Genomic DNA, 26,732 nt, shown 5'->3' on the forward strand with positions numbered 1-26,732 from the left:
GCCATTCCAGCTACCGGTAGCTGTCCACCCGAAAAAGTCTACTGTCATCCACTCCAGCAAACCTGGCCACAAATAGGATCAAATTTGGGGGTAGAGCTTAATTTTAACACATGCACACAAAACAGTGCTGGCCTTCTTTTTGGGGTGGGCCATGTTTTAGGAGAAACACAGTAGGTTGATTTTCTCCTTGATTAGTTTCCATCCATTGCTTCCAGAATAATGTACATGTTCTATGTGGAACTGACCTTAACAATAGAAAACTTCAGTTGGTCCAGAATAAAGCTCATAGAACAATATTATTACAACTTCACTAGTTATCAGTATTTTTCTGCTCCTGATATTACATATGATCTATAAAACCCTATATGACTCAAGAAGACTATGAGTCTGCACAACTTAAATCTTTTCTCCTTTTGGCATAAACTAATGGGAATTCTTAGCAATTGTTCCCAAGCTTTGAAATACTTTATCAAGATAAATGAGGCTACTGTACTTTTTCTGGCTTACAAATAATGTTTTATTTAAGCATAAGTGTCAGTTGAAGTGCTTGTTTGCTAGCTAAACTGTTAACAAGATACATTTTTAGTTTTTTATATTTTTTATCTCTATTGTTATTATTAGATGCCTTGAGTGCCATTTTTGATACAACAACAAGATAAAATGTAATTCAAAAATAATAACAGCCGCCTACCTTTTGACAAATAAGATATATTCCCTTGGAGTAAGCAGGGTTTGTGTAATTTATATTCCAACTATTTCCCCAAGAGCTCCAGGTAGACTACATAAGGATTCTAGTTCATTTTATCTTCACAATAACAACACTCTAAAGTAGGATGAGCTGACTCATCTGGTCTGGACATAGCATAAATTGACTGGTCTGGACATAGCATAAATTTCCATTGTTAAGGACGGATGTGAATCTGGGTATCTCTAGTTCTAGTCCAACCCCTTAATCACTACATCACACTATGTCCTTCTGGCAAGTGTGAATTCATTGCTGTTGAGAAGGGGAGATGAATGTATCTAAACTTTGGTTGCTTTCAGATTAACAATCAATATATAGCCACTACAATGTATAATCAGGAGGTATGTTACCACTGGAAGGCAATGTTGCTTTTCTAGCTGTTTGTCTGGAATTACTTTAGTGACTGTGGCAGCCTACAAGCTCATAAATAAACTCACCCTGCACCTTCAATGAAAAAATAAGGGAACTATTTGAACACTCCTTCGAGTCCCTTTGATGTCCAATTGTTTAGAGTTTAAACTGCACATTCCAACCACTTTCAACTGCAAAAAGGAAAAAATGTGGGGTTATAGTAATGTTAAATGATATACTTTGCATTAGGTTTTATGTGAGAGGAGGTGAACAGTCATGGAGTTGCTAGGGTGTATAATGTTTTGTGGAGGCATCCTTCTTTATTCAATATTAAATTTAATTGTGGCATGCTTTAACTTGATTAACTTGCTCATTAGTTATAGTAATGGACAATGAAGTAATTCAGAATGTGTCAGAGAGTTCCAATTTCAAAATGAACTTCAATCATAAGCTAAATAGGTTGCATTAAACAAACCTCTTAACCTTGTTTGCTCAGCTATAATCCATATGGGAAATATGTAGGTATTAAAACTGGCTTCCTTCAAAAAGTTATTGACAGAATATTTGAAACATCTGGGCTAATTTATTTCTCTGACATTTTTATACATTGTCCATCAAGGTGCACTGGAAATGTTGTTTCAAATCTAACAGTAAGAACAAGATTAAATTTCACAGATTGCCTGGTAGAACAAACCCAGGAGCATGTATGTATGTATGTGTGTGTATACATACATACATACATAGTAAAAGTAAAAGTTCCCCTCACACATATGTGCTAGTTATTCCTGACTCTAGGGGGTGGTGCTCGCCTCCATTTCAAAGCCAAAGAGGCAGCGCTGTCCGAAGACATTGAAGACGTCTCTCTGGTCATGTGGCCGGCATGACTAAACACCGAAGGTGTACGGAACATTGTTACCTTCCCACCAAAGGTGGTTCCTATTTTTCTACTTGCATTTTTACATGCTTTCGAACTGCTAGATTAGCAGAAGCTGGGTCAAGTAACGGGAGCTCACTCCATTACGTGGCACTAGGGATTCGAACCGTCGCACTGCTGACCAATCTGATCGCCAAGCTCAGCGTCTTAGCCACTGAGCCACCATATCCCTTACACATAGATACATACACATATATAAATATAAAATACAGACATATATATGCATATACATATAGATATATATGTAATTTGTATTATATAAAATTTCATCAATTAGAGCTCTCAAAACTGAATGCATAGAAAATCTTTTACTCCTGAGAACCACCATCATTCTAACTTAATATAGTTGAACAAAGTCCAGTATTTTTAAAAAAAAAAAAACTTCTCATGTTATATACAAACTATACAAGTGGTAGAGCAAGTAAAGTTTCTTGGCGGATGGGACCCCTAACATCCCCATACTGTTGGAGTGGATGAAGCAGGTAAGCTACATAGGGAAACATAGTCCCTCAGATAACCTGGCCCCATGCCATGTGTTAGGGGAGGTGTAATGCTCCAAACATAATGCTTCAAACAGTTTTCCCTAACTTTTAATACCTTGTGATATCAAAGTTTTCATTAGGCATCTTGCGTAAGCAAGCAATTCCAAGTATCTGCTTCTGTAGTAAAGAACTGCCATTTACTAGACTGAATGTACATTCATTTCTAATAAATGAAACTGATTTTTAAAACTTTTACCAGCATGGAATTGCACAATTCCACTATTTTTTCTGAAATTATTTCCTAGTAATAAACTTTAGTAGGCTCTATAACGTTTTATTGCATATTACTGGATTTGTGCATAACAGCTAAATGTTTAAGGCAAGTGTAGAAAAAATACTTTGTTGAAAAAAAATCTTAGTGCTGAAACAAGAATGATTATTTCATAGCTGAATGGGGTAGACAATTGCCATATGGCAAGCATGTGTTTGTGTCTCCACTCAATCTGTTTTTATTTATTTTTGTCTTAAAGTAGCAAAGCTCTGAATCACTGTATAATGAGACAATGTGGAACAATTCTATGGAATCGTAAATCTGAAAAAGAGAACAATAATGAATAGAGGATATCAGCTGAAAGTCCATCAATGCCTTGGAGGAAGGCAGTTCATGAGATCAAAAATGTAAAAACACATCAAAACAGAATTGTAGCTTTTCATTAAAATTAAAAAACAAAACAACTCCCGAAGACCAACCTTCTAAAAGTTCACTAAAGAGTTATCCAGTATCCATGAGCTAATGCAGACTAACTGGTGCCTTCTCCTTCTGCTCTGTCATTATCTATCAGTAATAGATGGTTTAATCCTAAAAATATATGATGCGGTTTTCACCCTGGTACTAGCTTCCAGATGGAGAGGTAAAATTCAGAATGTCATTTTGTTTGAAAAGGTTCTCCATGCACATTAAATTAATTAGCAGTTCTTTGTGAGATAAGAGAACTTAATTCTGGCAAAGAAGAACATTCAAAAATTCTCCTCATACTTTTTACATTTAGTACACACACACACACCACACACACAGAGGAAGGGAGGGAGGGAGAGGGGGAGGGAGGGAGGGAGGGAGAGAGACAAGAGAAGTTTTACGTAACTAGCATGTCACCTCGCATGATATGTGATTTATGGAAGTATTTCTGAATTAAACAAACTGTATTTTGCACATTAAAATCATTTTCAAAACTAACAAAATTAAGAACACAAAAAGCAGTATTTAGAAAGTAAAGCAGATAAATATTTTTTTAAATGTCTTAAATGTTGCTAGTAATCCTCTGTGAGTGGGCAATATCTAAGATAGATGATGGATGGATGGATGGATGGATAGAGATAGATGATAGATAGATAGATAGATAGATAGAGAGAGAGAGAGAGAGAGAGAGAGAGAGAGAGAGAGAGAGAGAGAGAGAGAGAGAGAGAGAGAGAGAGAGAGATATGAACAGATGATAGACAAGTAAGTAAATTAAATTTTAAGTTTTAATAATTAAAATTGAGAAATCCAGTCTGGGAGAATGAATGAATGAATTACAAATAAGATAGTTGGAAGAGACCTTGGAGGTCTTCCAGTCCAATTACCTGCTCATGCAGGAAACCCTATACCAGTGATGGCGAATCTTTTAGGCATCAAGTGTCCAAAATGTGCGCGTGTGTCCAAACTCTAAGGTGTGGGCACATGCACGCACCCTGCTCAAACTGCAAGATGTGGGTGTTTGCGCCTCACACATGCATGGCAGAGACCTGAAGACCAAATGGTCAGTGTGCGTGCATTTGCAGCAGAGACCCGAAACAGAGCTGGGGTGATTGCCCACAATGAGGGCTCTGCGTGCCACTTATGGCATGTGTGCCATAGGTTCACCACCACTGCCCTATACCATTTCATACAAATGTTTGTCCAATCTCTTCTTAGAAAATTGTAAATGTCGGAACACTCAACACTTCTGGAGGCAAGTCATTCCACTGTTCTGTCAGAAAAATTCTCCTTAGTTCTAGGTTGGTTCTCTTCTTGATTAGTTTTCATCCATTGCTTCTTTTCCTGCCTTCGGTGCTTTGGAAAATAGGTTGACCCCACTTCTTTGTGGCAGCCACTTAGATATTGGAACATTGTTATCATGTCATCCCTAGTCCTTCTTTTCATTAAACTAGACATGCCCAATTCTTGCAATCGTTCTTCATATGTTTTAGCCTAAAGTCTGTTGTTCTTCTCTACAGAGAAGACTCTAGAGTCTTCACATCTTTCTTATATCATGAAGACCAAAACTGGATGCAAAATTCCAAGCGTGGTAGAATATTCCAGATCTGGTGAATGAAATTCCCTCCCTCCCTCTCCCTTCTTTCTTCCCTCCCTCCCTCCCAGACACCTATTCAACCTTTAGGCATATATACCAGTATATATTTCTACTTGGTGCTTTTCCAAATCAAGAATAAGGCCTTATTGGTCTTTGTGGATGCATTCTGTCTGTTTGTGCTACATAGTGGTTGTTGTAGTCCTTACATTGTTTGTTATAGATGACTTCTGTTTTTTTCTTCTGGAGTTGTTGGGTCTTTTAGTCTGCTTAAGATTGTAGTAGTCTATTGGTGGTTTCTGAGATATTCTTGATGTATTGCAGTGTAATTCTTTTTAGGGTTTGTGATGATGGTGCTGTATTGAGTTGAGTAGTCAGGGACTTTTTCATAAAGTTGTGTGGATATCCATTTTGTTGGAATATTCTGTATAGATGCACTATTTCTTTTTTCTGCTATTCCAGGTTGCTGCTGTGTATTTAGGCTCATCTAAATATGCAGCTTCTCTTGTGGGAGGTTGGGTTGTTGCTGTGGTAATGGGGCACCTGATAGTATGTGTGGTTTTTCTACAAACTTGTGTTTCTAGTTTGCCATTGTGCTCTCTGCTGATCAGGATGTCCAGGAAGGGCAGCCAGTTGTTGATTTCTTCTTCTCTGGTAAACTGGATTCCTTCAAAAATGTTATTGATGGTTCTGTGAATGTTCTCTAATTGGACCTTTTTTATTATGGTGAAGTTATTGTCTACATATCTGATCATATTTTCAGTTGTATTTGTGGAAGTGCTATGGCTTCTAGACATTACATGACAACCTCAGCTATAAGTACTGAAAGTGGTGATCCCATAGGTGTCCCTTTAATTTGTTGGTAAATCTTTATTCATACTTGATCAAGTGCTGATCTGCACCATATTTCTTGAATGCTGTTTCTTTGCCATTGATGGTCAGTCCTAAAAGGCAGAAGTTGACTATCACTTCTATATTACCAGTTTTAAGTCTTGAATGAATGCCAGAAAGTTACAAAATTGACACAAAACCTCTTAAAACATTTAGAACTTACTACATTTAGAATGTAAAACACATAAAATTCATGTCATTTTAAGTAATTTATGTTCCACAAAGGAAGGAAGAAAGAGAAAGAAAGAGAGAAAGAAAGATAGAACACTTTAACAGCGATATATGATACTCATTCAAGTAGAGAATACCTCTTGGCAAGAGCTGAAGTCTGAATTGTGTCCTTTATAACTTTCCCCCTTAACTTGGGAGGGGGATGGGGACGACTAATTGGAGTATCTAGAAGTTTTATGATTTTTTTAAAACAGTATTTTCATATTGTTAAAATATTTAATACACACTGTGATAATCTCATATCATGTACTGGTTTATGCAGATGAACAACTCCTTCTTAGCAATAGCAATAGCAGTTAGACTTATATACCGCTTCATAGGGCTTTCAGCCCTCTCTAAGCAGTTTTACAGAGTCAGCATATCGCCCACACAGTCTGGGTCCTCATTTTACCCACCTCGGAAGGATGGAAGGCTAAGTCAACCTTAAACCGGTAAGATTAGAACCACTGAGCTGCAGATAACAGTCAGCTGAAGTGGCCTGCAGTACTACACCCTAACCACTGCGCCACCTCGGCTCTCTTGGATCCTACATTAAGTAATTTCAGAGAGTTTAAACTATGGTTTATTTTTATGGCCAAAATAGAAAATCATCTTGAAGAATGAGAAATGAAGACCAAGAATCAAGAACATGTTAAACTAGAATTATGGTTTGCATGAAACACTAAATAAACTTTTGACAGAAACAACTGAGACCTCAGTAGGAAAAAAAAACATAAAAGAAATTGTTTTATATTTATTGTTTATATGGAGACAGTATCATAATAAATAGATATTACCTAGCTTACTTTTGCAAAAATAAACCAACACTGTTATTTGACATAATGCAAATAGGCAAACTAATATGGCTTGCTGAAATATTTTTATACATATATTTAGAGATTGAGATCCTGTAATCTATAAAAATATCCTTATAAAAATCTTTAGTTGCTTATCTCACACAGAAAAGATGAACGAATCACAACCAGTCCTTTTACAATCTTAACTATCTTCTATGCAACAAAAAAGCTGTTGTATTAACATATTTTCTATTCATATGCCAATATAGAAACTAATTTTGCTGAAGATATAAATCTAATCAAATTATATGTGAATGGTTGATTTTTTAGTGTAAAGCACATATAAGAACGACACGGCTTTGCTATTTTATATACTAAAATAATGAAGACCAGTCTTTTGGATAGAAATGCTGCTATTGTGAGTACATTTTTGTGGCAATATAATTGCAACTGAAGTTCAATTAACTTATTCTTGTAATAAGTGGCCCTTTGGGAGAGCTTAGTTCTGACATCTTTGCATGCAAGGTATACATTACTAGTCCTGTTCCATTTTTGCAACCTCTTTGGATACGATTAAGATTATATGACATAAATGAGGTCATCCAGATTTGTAGAGATAGTTTACACCAGCTGTTAAGAATTTTTAAAGGAATTATTAACTCTTTGCTATTTCTGCCTAAATAACATATACATGTAAGGCTATTTTGCATATATGGCATTTTATAAAGCTAACAATAAATGAGAGTAGATTAAGAATTTGGACATCACTTAAAATATCCATTATAATTTTTCCCTGAGTTGTAAATAGTTTTATCTCACAGGTAGGTTGTTACCCAATGCAGTTTGCTTCACACCATTTCACCTTTATCTCAAAAATTGTATGCAAATAATGAAGTGAATAAGGGTTAGGGTTTCTTAAATTTCTTAAGCAGATTATACCAGTTCTCAGTTCATGACCCTCTTAGTGTCTCAGTACATTTTTCATAGTGCCCCTAAAGTAGTTTGTGCACTATCTAATAGATGTTGAGATTTGCTGAATTATCTTGCAGTATTCTGTAGTTCACTGTGATGCCTTAGGGAGATTCAGCCCACAGTTGGAACCATGATTCTTATCTAAAATATTTACCAATAAAAATTTGGTCCAAAAGGAACTTTGTTAAGCTAAAGAACATGATACATTGCCTTAGTAATAAAGTCTTAAAGTCTTGTTTTTAGTTAAATATGGGACACTTTAAATTTCCACGACTGCTGAAAATATTATAGACTGCTGGGCATATGGCTACCACACATCAGTTGTGAAAAATGCAGGAATGTTTCCCTATAAGGTGTTTTATATTGTAATAATTAGTACTGGACCAGTACTCTTTCAGCCCAAATCAATTCACATGGTTTTTGTTATGGGGAAAATAGGAGGAGGAAGGAGTATTAGACATGTTTGCTACTTTGAGTTATTTATGAAAATAAGGGGGATTAAAAAATCTTAATACATTAATTACAATGATTTTCTTCGATTCCTTGAGCTTTTTAAACTGAAAAAAAGTTACTCCTTAAAACCCCCCACAAAATATTTATTTGTCTGGTATTCATAACCAAAAAGCAATTGAGGTTTTAAAACTTCAGAATTATTATCCCTTTAATGGAAAACATCCTTTTGGTGGCTTGTGCCTGATAAATTGATTGTGGGGAGCAAAGCAGGAGAACAAATCGTCAGATGGTTGGCAGATATTCGTGGTTTTCAACATGAGGCACTTCTTTATATAGTGTATATCTGCCAAACCCAGCCCAAGCCTTCTGGAAGCAAGCCTCAAGATGTGCTTGACTCAATGAGTAGGAGACAGCTGCTCTGGGGTTGCACATGAACTGTGCCTTTCCATGTCCTACAAACATCACTGCTAACTCGTTCAGCCTGCACTTCTGCAATTGAAACTCCTTGGCAGAAAAATATTTTATCCTCTAACTATTGTTGAACTACAACTCCCAGCAATCCCGGTTACATTGCCAAAGTATAAACATGTAAAATGCCAACAACCAATCCCTTAAAATTAATTATGAAAGTTAATAGAAACCCCTTAAAAATATAGGGTAGGAAGCTACGTGTTAGTTAGTAGTAGCAACAGATCGGGGAGTCTGGTAGTACCTTCTCCAACTAATACATTTTACTAAAATGTTTAAGCTTTCACGGTAATTAAAAATCTTAATGCATGAATCTTAATAGGTTAAAAAAACTAAAGAAAAGAAAAGATAAAGATAAAGAACAGTCTGATGACAATTGGATAAAACAATTAAAAATATTTGTTTCTTATTTTGACAATGTAAGATTGACTCAAAGCAGCTTTGTTCTAGTTCAGTGATGGGGAACCAATGGCACACGTGCCACAGGTGGCACATGGAGCCATTTGTCAGGGCACACGAGGCGCTGCCCTGTCAGCTGGCCAGCGGGCATGCGCGCGCTGGCCAGCTGTTCACCCTTTTTTAAAGCCATTTTTCACTCTCCCCAGGCTCCAGAGGCTTTATAGGGCAAAAAGAACCTCTCTCACCCCCCGGGGGCCCTCCAGAGGCTTCATGAGCTTCCCTGAAGCCTCTGGAGCTCACAGGCAACCGGAAGTAACGGACTTCCTTTGTGCTCGGAGGGTCGTTTTGACTGCTCCAGAGGCTTCAGGGAAGCCTCCTTAAGGTCCCTGAAGTCTTCGGAGTGCTCAAAACGACCCTCTGAGCAAACCGGAAGTGACTTCCTGTTTCCTCGGAGAATCATTTTGACTGCTCCGGAGGCTTCAAGGAAGCCTCCTGAAGGTCCCTGAAGTCTCCGGACGGCTTCCGGGGGGCAGGGAGGCTGTTTTTGCCCTCCCCAGGCTCCTATAAAGCGGGAGGGGGGAGCGCCTGTAATGCACGCATGTGCACTGGGGGAGGGTTTTACATTGCATTATGGGTTTGGCACACCCGCACATGACTTCCCTGCACTCCGACTTATGACATGCGAGCCAAAAAAGATTCGCCATCGCTGTTCTAGTTTCATAAAATCAGTTGACATGCATGAAGAAATAACAAAAGTTAATTTTATTTTGGATAATTGAAATTTATCCTTTTTAATGTCCTACTTTAGGGTACAAAGATAGATTTTCAGTTTAGCCTTTACTTATTGGCACTCTTCAAAAAATAAATACAAAATATTTTAGATTGGATGGTGTTGAATAATAAGGAATTAAAAAGTAATTCCAACATTTTATTTTTGATAAAGGTTACTTAGCATAAATTTGAATAATCTATCCTATGATATAACATCATCAAAAATTTGTAAGGGGTCACAATAGCCTAGTTATTAAGATGCTGGACTTTCAACTAGAAGGTTGCCAGTTCAAGATCAAAGTAACAGTGTTATGAGGTGAGCTTCCATTCTTGCCCCACCTCCTGCCAACCTAACAATTTGAAAGTTGGGTTGCTCCCGGTTTGGCCCAGATCAGCCAAACCGGTAGTAATGGCGGCGGGAAGGTCTACCCAGATGTTTCTGCACATGCGCAGAAGCATTGCAGAAGCACGCCTGAACCAGCAGTAAAAAAATTGGCAACCCACCACTGATGTCAATACAAGTAGATAAATAGATACCACTTCAATAAGGAGTTCTTGTAGCTCAGGGTTGAAATGATGAATTCTTGGTGCTCTCTGAGCTTGTTTTCTTGAAGATGTTTCATTATTTGAACTATTTGGGTTTGGGTAATGAGACGTCTTAAAAAGGTACCAAGGACTTCTAGATACCACTGCGGTGAGAAAGGAACAACTTTCTATGCGCCTTCGCATATAATCCATGCAGACCACATAACCATGGAAGTATCTACGTACAACCCTTCAGCTACAAAATGGAAATGAGCACTGTTAGGGCACCATTAGACCTGACAACCTTTTTCTTTACTATTAGTGCAATATATCTTTAAAATGTATTAATTGTAGTTGTTTTCTCAAATCAATTGATTTTTATATGGAAGATGTTAGCAATATCTTTGAAAAGCATTACTAAGCTTCAACGTGGAGCTTATAGTGGAATATTGAATTATGCTACATCACTCAATATTCAAGTACTTCAATCTTCCCAACTCTTTCATTGGTCTTCGAACTGACACTTCTGTTTGCTACAGCAGTGGAAAAGAGAATCCTAGTGTCAACTCACAAAGCATTCATGGTCTGCCTGACCATGTCCCGCAGAATAATAAAAATGAAAGAGTGAAAGGAACAGGATCATTGTCTCAAAAGCCAGTTTAGAACCTCAGAACACAAGAAATAAATTTACCTCAATTTTACTTTTCCATTGCTCTGAAATTCCTTCCAACTGTCGGTCTCATGTTGTGTTGCAGCTGGATTTCGGCCCTATTTCATTAGTGTAGAAAGCTTTGAATGTATTTTATAGGTTAAGTATGGCAATACCATCTTCAGTAGCATCCCTTCTTCAAGTACATGATATGATTAGAACAGAAGTGAATCAATTCAAATACTAGCTGAAACATAAGTATGCATATGAAAAAGACAGACAATCTGCATGCATAATAATGGATGGCCACTAGCAACTGAGTCCAGCATATGAAATAGTATACATTTCCACTTTATTACTCTATACCTCCTGTAATACAGCTTTATAATTATTAATACAAAAGGGAAGGAAGCATTATTCCCCCACCCATCAAAATATTTAGCATTTGTCTCAAAAACACAGGTATAAAAAGCTAATTGTCTGATATAAGGAAATTCTTGAAACTTAAATTTCAAAATTAGTTCTCCCATTCTAAACAAAACATATGTCTCCTACCTACCTATAGTTCCCACCAACCCAAGTGTGAATATCCATTAGGAACATATTAGGATCACTTCTCATGCAGGACTATTTACTAGTTAATATCACATATTAAATCTTTGTAGCTAGCACTGAGTCTGAAAATGAAATAAAATAGATAAAGAAACCAATAAAAACATCAAATGTATTTTTTATATGATTCATCACTTTCTTTCCAAAACAAGGGTTAAGCATATCGGAATAACCAGAACTGATTTTCTCACCTAATACTGTATCTGGAAGAGAGATACATATTTTTCACAGCCAACTCTATTGAACAACATTTGTCAAAAATAGATCTGCACAAAGTGCTTTGGAAATAATCTTAGGACTTTAAGTCACCACAATCTATTGAAAACACATGTGTATTAAACATCCTTCTACATTGCAATGACATTGCTTAATTTTATATCCACCATAAGATCGTCTACTTACATATGGAAACATGAATCACTGTTTGTAATGGAAATAATGAGTTATAGCAGCTGCAACTTATCAAATAAAGAATCAGACCTACAAAAATTAGTAATGCATCACAATAATTAATAATGGAGAACAAAGATTGAACTAATATTGTTAGACTAGCATATTTTATAGATATATTCAAAATTACTATTTCATTGCATAGTCTATTGTTTCTGTCAGGATTACATTTTAAAATTAATTACATTTGTAATAAAACTATGAATTTTAGAACAGCCAGACTAAAACCCTTACTCTTGAATAAAGGATAAAAGTTTTAATTATTTGTTTTATCTGCTATTTTGTTTGATTATGAATGACAAGAGGGGGGGGAGGATGAGAGAGAGAAAAAAAAAAAGAGAGAGAGAGAGAGAGAGAGAGAGAGAGAGAGAGAGAGAGAGAGAGAGAGAGAGAGAGAGAGAGAGAGATGTTTGCTCACTGCCCATATTATAAACACTTAATTGTATTTCCCCACCCAATATTCAAGAATTAAAATAGCATTAAAATTACATCTGGATAGTGCTCTCTCAGCTATAACACCCAATATATTTCCAACATTAAATATTATGAGTTCCAGCAACATATGATTGCAAAGTTTCTATTCTTAATATGATTCCTAAATTAAAACCTCAAGAATCTAATGTTACATTTGTCCCACTAATTGTTTAGTAGATGTCCAAGAAAGCAAATAGTGTTAACAAAACCTCTTAAATAATCTAAGCCTAGAGAGAGGTAAACAAGCAACATACATAAACACACACACACAGATACACACATTTCTGTGTTTAAATTTTATTTTCTCTCTTTCTCCCTCAGGTATTTGAAAATGTATTCTGTAAATAACAATAAAGAAAGTAGTTCCAAATTAAAACACTGTCAACAGAAGACAAACAACGTCTATATGGAAGATCCAGAGGAAAAGAAGATGAAAAGGAGACAAACAAAAAGAAATTATGTAGCAGAGAAAGATACCATCCTAACAAGTCCTGAATTAAACAAGGAACAAAAAAACAATTCCAAAAAGGGTGAAGCCCTTTCTCGAGATGATCTTTTATTTCTTCTGAGTGTGCTAGAGGGGGAGTTACAGGCCAGTATATAATTCTAATTTCATTGCAAATTCTTCTTTTCTATTTTTATCTGTTGCCCCTATACTGTTGGTTTGTGTGGGAATGTCTAACGGACTCTAGGAATATGGAGGAGAAAGGAAGACCTTTACAAGAATGAAATAGATAATTTAGCAGAAAGTTTAGCAGAGACATTATTCATATCAACTTATACGTAGTATGTTAAGGCAGAGTTGTGTTTCTCACATTCGTCCTCCCCAGACTAAGGAATCTTTTCTGTAATGCAGAAAACAACCCTAATGGAGCTTACGGTTGAAGTCTGATGTTTGTAAAGTAGTCTTTTTTGCAGTGATTATTAAGCAAATACTGCAGTTGTAAAGCAACCACTACAATTGATACTTCAGTCTTTAAGTAAAATCAGTTTACTATGGGGTATTTTTGCTGAAATCCAGACATAGATGTTACTTTTCAGCAAAACCAGCATAAATTGTGATCACATGACTACATAAATTCAGGCTGACTATAGATCAGATTGAGATAACGGCCATCAGAATTACATCATTAGTTCATTGGGGGGGGGTCTATCATAACATCCAATGGCAGCTAAGCGAGCACTGACTCATTTATATTGTTTAATTCACCTACACAGTTCATTTATATTGTTTAAAATAAGCCAGCTTCAAATAATAGCCTAAAAAAACTGTTTTTAAAACTGTACTAAAAAAAATAAGTGCGGTTTAGGATTTGAAATTAATTATATTTAATTACAATTTATTTTAATTTAAAATTGTTTCATACTTAAGAACAACAACAGATTAATATATATTTAATTTATAAATTTCTTCTTTTATTTCTTCTTTATAATGACACCATACTAGAAGAAAAAAATAGCCTGGGAATCAAAGGGAAAACAACCCACAAAGTTTATCTGTCACTAGAAACCATGAAATAATGATCAAATTCAACATTCCTTACACAGAGATGAATTTTACATATCAAGTACTTTGTATATCAAAATATTATACAAATATATCATAAAGTCAGTAATATTACATTATAAACTATATATATCAAATGCTGAATATGAAAAATAGACCTGCTTTAAGAATAAAAAACACAGTGAATTTAAGTGAAATGTATTTAATTCCATTGAGTATCACAGGATATGAATATTTACAATATCAACATAATTTGAAAAGCTTATACCTCTCTGAATCTGAAACTAGAATTAGATAAGTTTGCCTAAAGATATGGGAATGTGCTTTAATGACACTATGCCATACCACAAAGCACTTATTCACTCAAATTGTATTACTGAAAAGCTGCCTGGAAAAAAACACTTGATGAAAACAGTATTTTCTTAATGTGTTTAGTTTGATAAAACAAAGAGATACAAATATTTGTATTTGTATAAATGTAAACATTTATAAAAGTCTAATTATGGAAGAACCAATATCTGAAAAATAGTGATCTGCTTACTTTTTTCCAGTCCTCTCAATACTAAGCAGAGTCACATCAGAATAGGATAAACCAAATTCATTTAGAAATACATTTTTTGTTTCATTAATACAATAGGTGTTAATTCCTATATCCAGTTTTAAAGTTTTCAGATATGTTTAAATTTCTTCTTGACAGCTAGAAAAATACAATGAACATGTAAAATATGACAATAAATTTTCTTGGATTTTCCAGATTGTATTCTCAACTATATAGGAACATAAGAAATTGCCTTGACCCAAGTTAGGCTCATTGTCAATTGCTTAATATTTTCTACATATTTCTCCAGAGTATCAAGGAGAAAATGTTTCAGTCTAATTGGATCTCTTAGGACTGAATCCTGAGACATTCTGTATTAAATGTAGGTATTTTAAATGCAGTATCATATTAAAAACTGAAGAAACATCTAAATATCGATAGCAATAATCGGCACAGTATAAAACATAGAATGAGTGGTTGAAAATCTATCCTTATTTAAAGATCACTGAAGGTTAGAATATTGGGATTTTGTTAAAAGAAAACCAAATTTTGGAGGTAACATAACACCGTATAAAGAATGATAATCCAAAAATGGTTTCATGTTGTTGCTGTATGCACTTTCCAGTTGGAAGCATAACTATCCTTGTAGCAGTTACCAAGAATAAAACTAGTCTAATATACTTGCTGATAATAAAAGGTTTATTCAATGTAAAAATAACAGGTTTGAAAGAAAATTCAACATTTGTAATATGCTTCTGTGGTAGGAAATATTACCCTCTTGTTTTTAACTAGAGACCAATACACACTTTTGTTGAAGCATATATTGATTTAATGATAATTACAGTAAATTAGAGGCAGAAAAGAATTATCTAATGAGGTGTGGGGTTATAGAATTTTTTTATAGACATATGCAAATAAACCTTTTCATTTGATTGGGCACATTATACTTACACCGATCAGCATGAATTCAGTGATACATTTCAACTAGTAATTTGCATATTACAGATAGTGATTAGATCCAATTTACCATCTACAAAGTATGGATTAAATGGATTCACTTCTTGAACAATGGGGCTTTGTTTTAAACAAAGTTATTGCATTCTTGTCTCAAATTTGATATTTTCATTTCACCGTTATCTGCAAGATCTTGGTTCCCAGACCTAGCTACTACAATTCTTCACCATGTAATACACTCCTAGTGTCTGGTTTATTTCCACATAAAATTTTCATTATCTTATCAGTACCTAGTTACTTTAACTATAAACATCAGCTGACTTTTCTGACTGCTCAAGAAAGACTGCTAAAAAAATCTACTTGTGACTAAGCTATTGCTTTCACTTTGGAGTAGCCCAATCTAAATTCCCAGGCAAAAATTCTCCTTCAATCTCTTGTACTATAAATCATGTTTCAAATTAGTTGAGCTTTACAAAATTTCAAATATGAATGAGGTAGAATTTCAACTAAATATGGTGTACTTGATTTTTAAAGGTAATTTCTTAGGATAGTTTTATAAAAGGTATTATTAGGGTCTATCTGTGGCTTGAAGCTTCTAATTCATAATTCCACAAATCCAAGGTCCTGAAAAGCTTTAATTATATTTGAATTTTTTTTGGCAGAGATAACGTATAGGTAATCATAAACATCCATGGGTCATTCTGTCAATTTTGAGGCCAATCTTGTTTTAAAGAACTGCCATTATTATATGGTATTGGAATGTATGCTACAAAAGGTCACATTCCCTACACAGTGTATTTCATTAGTTGTGCTAATACATGTACATAACAATAGTACCTGGAGTTTATGGCTTAATTTAAAATAATAAATGGTTTATTCTTGTTGTAACTATTCCAACTTTATTCTGGTTGTAAAGTTGCTGAAGGGGGAATGACATAAAAATACTGCCAAAGCTCCAAAGTATTTTTACTTTGCAAAGCATATGGCTCATTAAGAAGGATGAGTTTGATTAAGAATAGCAATAGCAATAGCATTTAGGTTTGTATACTGCCCCATCGTCCTTTATAGCACTCCCTGGGCGGTTTACAATGTAAGTATTAATTTTCTATTTTCCCCCAACAATCTATGTCCTCATTGTACCAACCTCGGAAGGATAGAAGGGTGAGTCAACCTTGCACCCATCAGAATCAAACTCCAGGTGATTGGCAGTTTGACTGCAATACGGCACTTCAACCAGTGAGCCACCAGAATCCGACAAAAAATATGAGAGACAATAAAAAAGATACTGAAATTACTATTAATTTGCACACTTATTTACAACTATCTTCTTTCCATTATTTCTTTAGAACTATTAAGCTTTGGAATAGGTGAAACCAAGCTTAGTGGCAAGAATAGAAGTAAAAGAGTAAAGAATGTATTAGGGGAGATGGAGGGAAGGAAGAAACCATGGTGTTACATAACTGCTGTTGTTTTAATTGCTTTTCCAAATACAACACGTACCAAATGAAATTTAAACAATATTGAATAGCCTTCAGGAAAAATGATCAGTTGTAGGGATAATGAGGTACCCTTAAAATTATGCAGCAAATGCAAGAAACAATACAGAAGTGTTTCAAACAGCTTATATGCAGAGTTAACCTTATTGGAGTGATTTGTATTTCTGCAGGCTCAGGATGAAGTGATAGGAGTTTTAAAGGCTGAAAAAATTAATTTGGCCTTACTAGAAGCACAATATGGCTTTGTTACTCCAAAAAAAGTCCTTGAGGCACTTCAGCGAGATGCTATACAAGCCAAAACTACATTATGGCAAGAGGATATCTATGAAAAACCCATGGGAGAGGTATGTATGATGCATGCTTAAATCAGGGTGTAAGCATACAGGGATTAATCATAGGATTCAGTGAATAATTGGTTTAACTAAAGAAAGGCAAGTGTCAACAAAGCAAAATATTGTTTTTCTGAACAGCATAAACAGTGAGTTCAGAACTTAAGGATCCCAGGCTTTAAATCTCTACTATGAACTGACATCTACTTTAGTTGTAAATTTCAAAGATAATAAATTTAAATGCAGCTGTCAAAAGATAGAAAGTCTAAAACAATTAATGAATTCAACCCCTACTTTTAAATTAAGCCAGCACCTTAAACAAAACCAATAAGCTAAGGGATCATCCATAACTATTCCACATTGCTAAGACACTTGCCTCTGTTGCAATTTGATTGCCCTTTACCCTTCCCTTGATATGTGACACACTTTATAAACAATTTGTGTATAGCGTTATAGTTGGACCGGATGAATTTCTAGGCCTTAGGAGCTGGAAAATTTGGTAAGCTGATTCAGCCAACTGGCATGGAGACTTCATCGCAGCAGCAGCATCACAATCAAACTCTGTCTCTGTTTATACAAGTTAATTATTTTGGAATGGTAACCTTTGACCTTGTCAGATATTCAGTGTCAGCAGATCTTGCCCTAGCAAAATCAAGGGCTTATCCTTGGACAAATTATGTGTAAACAAGCAGGCTTAGGAGCCCTGGAATGTAATGTGTTCTGCAAACACACAAACACTTTAAAAAAGGGTTATGGATAATTTCTACCTCTTTATTTCTACACATTAGAGTTACAGAACTTTTAACAAGCCATTTTTTAAAATATATATGCATGTGCATTTATGTGTCTATTTGTGTGTATGTATATAGGTGTATGCAACAATATGTGCCACAAGATTTTCATTAGATCAAAAACTAAAAGAGATTTCTAATGACATGGGAGAGACTGTACTAAAAAGGGCAAAGCATCATAGAAAAGATAAAGGGGGAAATGGATGTGGGATAAATAAGTGAATAAAATAACAAGATTACTATGTAAAGTTGTTTCGGATGAAAAGGGAATGTGAAGATGCTGCAGACTTGGGAGGATTGTCACTTGGCAGCCAATGTGAAGGGAAAGTGATATAGGATTGCAAATAAATTCCTGCATATTTCAGATTATCCATTTATGATACTCCCAGTAAGATAAGGCCTCAGGCTTCTAGATTTGATCTTATATCCTGGGTAATTTCATAACTGCTTTGTTTGCTTAAAAGGAAAAATGTGGGGTGTCTCCTCTGCTTGGTAGAGAATGGTATTTTTATTTCCACAGGCAATAGGGTATTATATGCTTACAGTGGCAGTACTAGTAAAATCAAATGGCCTTCTCTCCTGTTTAACTAGTTATTCAAAATTTCAATATTTTATTTAAAATTATAATATTAAGAATAAGATAGAAATTTGAAGAATCATCATCAACAATTAAATAGCTTAACAATAATAAAATAATACCTACATTAGCTAGTTCCAGCTTCATAGAAATATATACCTTGTGTCAGATTTCCTGAAAATGCCCTAATTGATTCATAAGTATCGAGCCAAGTTTTCAATACAAAACCAAAAACCAAAACCAACTCTCAGGTTGTGTTTTCCCAAAAATACAACCTATTCAGAAAGTAAGTGCTACCTTCATTTTTACATGTGTGCCCGATATAAGCCTTACCCCCTAAAATAAGCCCTAATTAAGACCCCGCCCATGCCAGGATGCATGGTAAAAATTAAGCTAGGGCGGGGATGGAGGGGGTGGAGCTGCCCTATTACTTACCTTTGGACAGTTGCAGCCTGGCCTCTCACACATCAGCCCATTTCTTCTGCAGGCAGCAAGGCTTTCCTGAATCGATCCGAATCAATCCAGAGCTCTGTTATCGGCTGCAGAGGCCTTCAGGAAAACCTTGCTGGCCGAAGAAGTTCCTGAAGGCCTCTGACAGAGAAAAGGAGGCCAGGGGCACTGCATGCAAGTGTGAGTCAGTAGATGACATCCCACCCTCCAAAATAAGACCTGGTGCCTTTTTTGATGGCAAAAAATATAACACGGGGGTCTTATTTTCAGGGAAACATGGATATAACTAGGTATGTGGTTCATTATAGCTCAACATAAACAATATTATGAACAAAATGTTGTCACTGAGCATTTCCAAGTTTGAGAAAAACATTAGCAAATATTCAAAAAGATTTCACACTCAGATCTAAATTAACATCAGCCAAAAATTCATGCCATAATTCTGTCTATATAATGTAAATACAATTGTATAATTAATGAATTTTCAAATTATAGTGAATATTAAGTGATAAAACAGCCTAAAATCCTTAGAAATAATCTAAGGAATAGACATATTCTTCTCATCACAGATTCCAAACATAACTTGGACTTTTATCTTGGATAGCTTTTCCTCCTAATGCTCTATGGCAGCAAAAGAGTTTCTAACACTACTAGAATTGGCAATATTAACTGCAAAGAAAAAAAATCAAAATGATATTGTTCTATTATATTTATTAAAGTTCATGAAATGGAAGAGTGCAACAAATGTCAGCCAGAACATTTCAAAAATCTATTCCAAAATTACTAAGACAACCTATTGTTTATTTTGTTAATCATGTTAGATGTTTATCAAAAACAAGCAGCAACAGAAAGAATTACACCTGGAGTGCAAAAAAGAAGCAAGCTGCAAAGTAAATTCCTCACAATGATCTGATAATTTATCATATGTCTGGATCTCATTATCATTGATATTTTAATAGCTGACATTACCTTAAATGATGCCAACAGCATGGGAGCTCTGGCAGTTGAGAATTACTAAATTACAGTAATTCTATTTTGGTTCCAGTTCTCTGCCTGGGACAGCTATGAATTTCCAGTGGCAAATATGTGTGGCATTCTCTTCCCCTATAATGAAATACTAGTAGGGGCAAACAAATTGTTTTTTAAATAATTAGAAAGTTCACTTGGTGCCAGTTACTCATCAGCCTTGAAGATATACAAAACCATTTTATAAAGACCGGTCATTCCACATACACCTAGTATATGTAAACCACTTTTCTTGGTTACAACACATAGAATCTACAAATTTATATTTATATTAAAAACAACGAACTGCAAATTTGTTTAGTCTAAATGTTTACCACTGCATAAAAAGGTGCTACAATAAAAGAAAACTGAACTTTGTATAACTATGTCAGTTTTAGAAAAATTGGGTAGATTTTCTATTTCAAAAAATACATGTCACTGCAAAGATGAGAAGGGTTTCAAGTCCAATGCTATTTTCAGCCAATAAAATGGAGACTTATTGAAACTAAATATTATAGATTTATTCCACATCAAATATGAAGGGAAAATGTAATTGACCAACTTTAAAACTGTACCTTGCTTGTAGCTATAGTCAAAGATTAGCAAATTAAAAAGTTAAGTCAGTATATGTATTGTAATCATAGATCACCATACCCCAAGAAAATTTCTGATATTTCACAATGTACAAGTAAAAGAAATCAATGCTGTATATAAAATATATACAATTAGCAAAGAAATCAAAATACTTACAAAAACAAACAAAATAGCTCACTCCTAACTGTATTTCTAAATAGACGATAGAAAGTACCTTGAAATTACCAAGGGGAAGTTATTCTAGAGTGATAGATCTGAACTAATAAACACTAGCTCTTGGACCACCCAAATTTTTGCCTCAGGGTGAAACCTTCAAAATCCTTAGAATGTGTAATATAGTACTTCAGATACACATACAGGGTTTCATAGGTTAAAAACAGCACTTTGAATTGAAATTACAATCCTATTTGTAACCAATGAAGATCCTAGAACGCAGGTGTTTTATGATCATAGGAAGTGTTTCTTGACATAAGATAAGAGTGCATTTGCACTAAATATTAGCCTCCAGATTTTTTTTTCCAAGTACAGTCCCAAGTTTACCACATATGCTGTAATATATTCTAAGGAATACAAGAAAATGTGTTCAAAATATGTACAGAAAGAACAGCACTACAGTCATATCATATTAAGAAAAGAGCTGATAGAAGTATGGGAAGTGTGTTGGTATCTTTCTTCCGCACGAAAATGAAATATCTTCCTCTGGAAATATAGATTGGTGAACTGGCCAAATCCCTCTGTTAGGGATTCTTCAGATAGGAAAAATTGCACCTCCATGTACAATACATATACATTTTTATACATGTATGGAACATGATATACATAAACTGTAGTTTAACTATAATGATTCCAAACAAAAATGACATCTTAGACTCTTGGAGCATGATAATAAAAGTTAACAGAATTAAAAATGAAATATCATTGAAAAGGAAAACACATTGTTAATGGAATATTTTTACTGAAATTTGATCAGATTAGTTGAGCGGAGTCAGTCAGATTAGTTCCCATGGTTTTTTTAAAAATAAAATTTAAGAGTACCATTTGGCTAATGCTGGGGAAAACCCACTTGCCCCAAAGTGCTTGTTTAAAGCATTGATTTATGTCTATGTGTGTGTGCTTGTATATGCAGGGGGAACATACAAAGAATTTCATTTGGCCTTTTTTATTTATGATTAATTCCAGACAAATTTATTCCAAGTTTTATATGTAGAAAAATGCAATATCTAGATTGCCGATCAGAAAATCCAGTCCAGCAGACACAGGCCTTCTGATAAAATCATGAAGTCTAGACTATCTTGGTCAAAGGACTTCTAACTCTGCCAAAACAATGAGAAATGAGGGAAATCTGTTTTATGTTATGTTTCCCTTTAATAGACAATAATTCAACTCATCAGTGTAACAGCAGCAGCTACAAAGAACTTTCATCACCTAATAAGGAAGCTGAAACTAATTATTATATGGAATGAGCCCTTTTTCCGACTGGAACAATTAACGTGCCAAACAGAGAGCAGTTCACTGGTTAAAAAGAAGAGTTTCCAAACAAACAAACAATACTTGAATAAATCAACATGATCACCCAGAACATACTGTTAAATATGCAGACCAAATGATAAATGATAAATTCTTAACATTACTCACTAAAGCCAGTGTATCAGTAAGATAGCAAAGAAATATAGCCTAGAAAGGAAATAGAAAATGCATGCTTTGGCCTTTAGTCCTATAATCCCTAATCTGATTAGGCATTCTGAAAAGATTTGTTGGTTTGTTTTTTTATAATTTAGCTTGTGTTCCATTCTAATCATTTACCTTGAGTATAGTTTTACTATGCACAACCAGGATAAAGACAACTGAGAAATAAAATCAGATAAAATCAAACATCACATCCATGATGTAGTTCAAAATCTTTAATGATAAAATTTTAAAGATTCAGTTATGGTGTTTAGATTCAGACTGAATCTGAACACTACAACATATAGTTGCCAACTTATGATCACAGTTGAGCACGACATTTCTATTGCTAAGCAAGAAAATTTTTAAGTTTTCAATCGTTTCGTTATGGTTGTTAATATGAAATATGGGCGAGTTACTTATAAATTTTCAAGTAAATAATAAATGTAATAATATATGCTTAGCCATCTTCAAAACCAAGGACCTTATTGGTTTTTCAGCTTGACAAATTGGTTGAAAAACATAAAGAAACACATAGACGGATGCTTGGGCAGCTCCTGATGGTAGAAAAAGCTCACAGGCAAACTTTGAATGTCCTAGAGGACGAGAAGAGGAAACATGCAGAATACATGGAAAAAAGTGACGACTTTACCAATCTATTAGAACAAGAACAAGAAAGGTAAGACATTTTTACAGACAAGTAATAAAAATAATTGTATATTTTTATATTTATTTGGATAAAGAATTTAAGTATATCAGTGATCTAATAAAAAGTCAATTTAACCTTATATAATATGAAGGTAGAGCTAGTTTGATGTAGAAACCATGAGAGTGAATTCTAATCCTGGGTGGTAACTACCCCTGGTGACTATGGGCCAATCACTTTTTCTGAGCCCCAGGAAGGAGGCAATGGCAAACCAATTCTGAAAAAGCTTGCCAAGAAAATTGCAGGGACTTGTCCAGGCAATCTCTGAGTATCAGACATGATTGAATGGAAGAAAAAAAAAGAAACTAGGTTAGATGTAGAAAATATATTTTAGTTTTCCCCGAATAGTCTTTAAAAACTTTTTGGCAGCATTAAGGTTTGCTGAAGTCTTTTGTTGTGAGAATTTCCCTGGGTCCTTTTTCTTCTGACCTACGAAAAGAGCTCAAGCAATCAAGACGCAAGGCAAGCTGCTGAAAAGGAGCTATCTCTTTTCTCCATAGTGAGGGGGGAGGAGTATCCAGGATGGGTGTTGACTTTGTCCTCTCATGATTGGATGAGTCAGATAAGCTCTTTGGGTAACGCCCCCTGGCCAGCAGGACTACCCATTCTTCTAACTCATCTCCTCAAGGAAAAGTTGCACTACTCAGTAACTCCAGTAATTTACAAAGGAGTAAGGAAAATAAACTTGGATCCGGCGAATCCTGCCTCCCTTCATCGAACACAGCCTCCTCCTGCAAGGACTGGACTGCCACAAGCCCCCTGGGGCGGCACGCTGCCCTGGCCACTGAGTGAGACGGAGTCACTCAGGGAGGACAATTGCCGGGCAGGCAGGAGGAGAGGGCAATATGCTTCCTAGAAGCAGCCCTTGATGCAGAGGCTAATCAGGAGCAGAAGCGCTCCTCTGCTCCCCTCGGGTTGAGCCACGAAGCTGGCTAAAATACCCTGGAACACCTGTGCTGGCAGCCGACAAGGTGAGAGCCGGAAAGGCTTAGAAAGAGCTGCCTGGGAGGCAGGGGAGAGAGCTGCAGCCATGGCAAGCCTGCAAAGGCAAAAGCCATTTCCATGTGCTCCAGCAAGGAGGAGCCGTTTGAATTTGGAGCCGGGGCCATCTTGAAACCACATGGTCCAATATGGCTGCCCCCAGCAGCTCAGAAGAGGCAGGCAGAGCCTCAACTCTCAGCCCTCCAGCCACAACCGGAGGCTTGTGGAGCCCTTGAAAGGTGAGAAACCATCGCAGAGGCATTAGCCAAGGGCAGGGGATGCAGCAAAGGGCCAACAGGAGGCTTGTTAAGGGAGTTAGAGGCAGGCGGTGGATCTCCCCCCCCCTACTTCCTAGATGAATCAAGACTGCACGAACCCCCCCCCCCCAACCTGAGAACTCCTCACCTCCCAGAGGAGGATTCCCTTCGGCTTGGTGCTTCAGAAATCCTGCCTAAAAGCCCGTTCTCTCCCTTTCTAACTGCATAGTAACAGGAAAAGCCCCCCCCACCCTTAAGGACACTCTCCTTTAAGGAGGAGAAAGAGACTTGGCGAGAATGCCATCAGAAAAAGGCTTCCAGCAAGAGCTGCGTTTTTTTGGGGGGGCTAAGTCTCCTTCACCCTTAAGAAAATTCTCCTTGAGTAGGAGAAGGAGGGGGGAGGGGCGGGAAGTCCCTGAGTAGGAGGCAAAACAAAAGCTGTTTTTTGTGGCTAAGTTCTGAGGGCGGGCGATGGCAATTGCCTTGCAAAACCATTTGGAAAGAAGGGGGGAGGGGCCCCACGTGGCCAAGCCAAGGAAGAGTATTCAGCCCCCAGGGAGAGACAGAAGAACCTCCAATCAGGTTAGAGATTACCCCCCTCCCCCAAGGCTTTCCAAGGGTGGGGGTGAATAGGCAAAGAGTAAATGCTATACAATACAATACTATGCAATACAATAGCAGAGGGGGCAGGAACCTCGTAGGTCTTCTAGCCCAACCCCTTGCCTAAGCAGAAATTCCTACACCATTTCAGACAAATGGCTATCATTACTAGTCAGCCCTGTAGCTCAATGGTTAACAGCTGACTCTGTAAACCACTTAGAGAGGGCTGAAAGCCCTATGAAGCAGTATATAATTCTAACTGCTATTGCTATTACCATCCAACAGCTGCTTAAAAATCTTCCACTGTTGGGGCATTCACAACGTCCGGAGGCAGGTTGTTCCACTGATTAATTGTCTAACTGTCAGGAAATTTCTCCCCAGTTCTAAGTTGCTTCTCTCCTTATTAGATTCCACCCATTACTTCTAATTCTGCACTCAGATGCCTTGGAGGATAATCAGGTTGCCTCTTCCCTGTGGCAACCCCTGAGATATTGGAACACTGCTATCACGTCCCCACTAGTCTTTCCTTTCAGTAAACTAGACCTGCCCAATTCCTGCAACCGTTCTTCATAGGCTTTAGCCTCCAGCCTGATCCCTCTGTTGCTCTTCTCTGCACTCTCCCTAGAACCCCCACATCCTTTCTACATCATGGTGACCAAATTGAATGCAGAATTCCAATCTGGCCTTTCCAAGGCCTTATAAGGTGGAATGAACACTTCACGGGAGCTTGATTCTATTCCTCTGTTTATGCAGCCAAAAACTGTGTTAGGTTTTCTGGCAGCTATTGCACACCGCTGGCTCATATTAAAGGGTGGTCCACCAGGACTCCAAGATCCCCTTCACAGTTACTACTGTGGAGCAAGGTGTTCTGTACCTGTGCACTTCACCTTCGTTGCCTAAAGGTAGAACCTTACCTCTTTGAATCCCATTTCCCTAGGTAGTGCCCAATGTTCAAGGGTACCAAGATCCTTCTGTATCTTTAGCCTGTATTCTGAAGTGTTGGCTATTCCTGCCAGCTTGGGGTCACCTGCTAACCTGATGACCCCCCCCCCATCAGCATTTAACAAACAGAGAGCTAACAGTCATTCTGGCTCCTTCTCATGACCGCTTGAGATAACAGCAGTTCTTAAAGAAACAGTACTACTATCATGGCATTTATTTTGCTATCCCAAATGTTAGCTTACACACCTAACACCCTCATTCAAATCACTGATGAAGATGTTGAAGAGTACTGGGCTCAACACTGAGCCTTGGGGGACTCACTGCACTCTTCCCTCCATGAAGAGGCAGTCCCATTGAGGAGTACAGGCGTGTGCACCAGTTACCAAGGCACCTGGTGTGACTAGGTCTAATCCTCAGTCTTCTACTTTATCTAGTAGTAGGTTATGGTCTACCTTATCAGGACTTGCTGAAGTCCAAGTTAACTATATCAATGGCATTCCTATGGTCCACTAGGGTTGTCACCGTAATCTAAGAAGATTTGTAGATTTAGATTTATTGAACATTTATAGGCCGCCCTTTTCCCTGAGGGGACTCAGGGCGGCTTACAACAATGGGGGAAGGGAGTGCAAAACAAGACATAAAAGAAACGTGAATAAAAAATTAACTATAAAACACAACATTCATTATGGCTAGTCTAGTATGATCTGTTTTTGACAAACCCATGTTGGCTTTGGGCTCTCGAGCCGGTTTTCTCACTTTCTGAAGGGGGGGAATCACATCAGCAATTCTATAGTGGTTCTCCGGTACTCCAGGAGCTCTGACAGATATAG

General features: G+C 36.5%; 2 protein-coding genes across 3 annotated transcripts in view; one reads left to right on the forward strand and one right to left on the reverse strand.

Annotated features, from left to right (window-relative positions):
- Window positions 1–26,732, reverse strand: part of CMSS1 (cms1 ribosomal small subunit homolog) — a 150,695-nt gene that overhangs the window by 62,993 nt on the left and 60,970 nt on the right. The window lies entirely within an intron of this gene.
- FILIP1L (filamin A interacting protein 1 like) overlaps window positions 17,190–26,732 on the forward strand; it is a 67,507-nt gene continuing 57,964 nt past the window's right edge. For both annotated transcript variants that reach the window (XM_014067050.2, XM_087721376.1), the window contains exons 1-2: window positions 17,190–17,349; window positions 22,917–23,095. In XM_014067050.2, the coding sequence (XP_013922525.2) occupies window positions 17,341–17,349; window positions 22,917–23,095 (188 nt within the window). In that variant the 5' untranslated portion in view covers window positions 17,190–17,340. The remainder of the gene's footprint in view (window positions 17,350–22,916; window positions 23,096–26,732) is intronic.

Source organism: Thamnophis sirtalis, unplaced genomic scaffold (genome assembly GCF_051295495.1).
Source record: "Thamnophis sirtalis isolate CommonGarterSnake01/CBP01778 unplaced genomic scaffold, rThaSir2_p1.2 scaffold_8, whole genome shotgun sequence".
In the NCBI taxonomy this organism is placed as follows: Eukaryota; Metazoa; Chordata; class Lepidosauria; order Squamata; family Natricidae; genus Thamnophis; species Thamnophis sirtalis.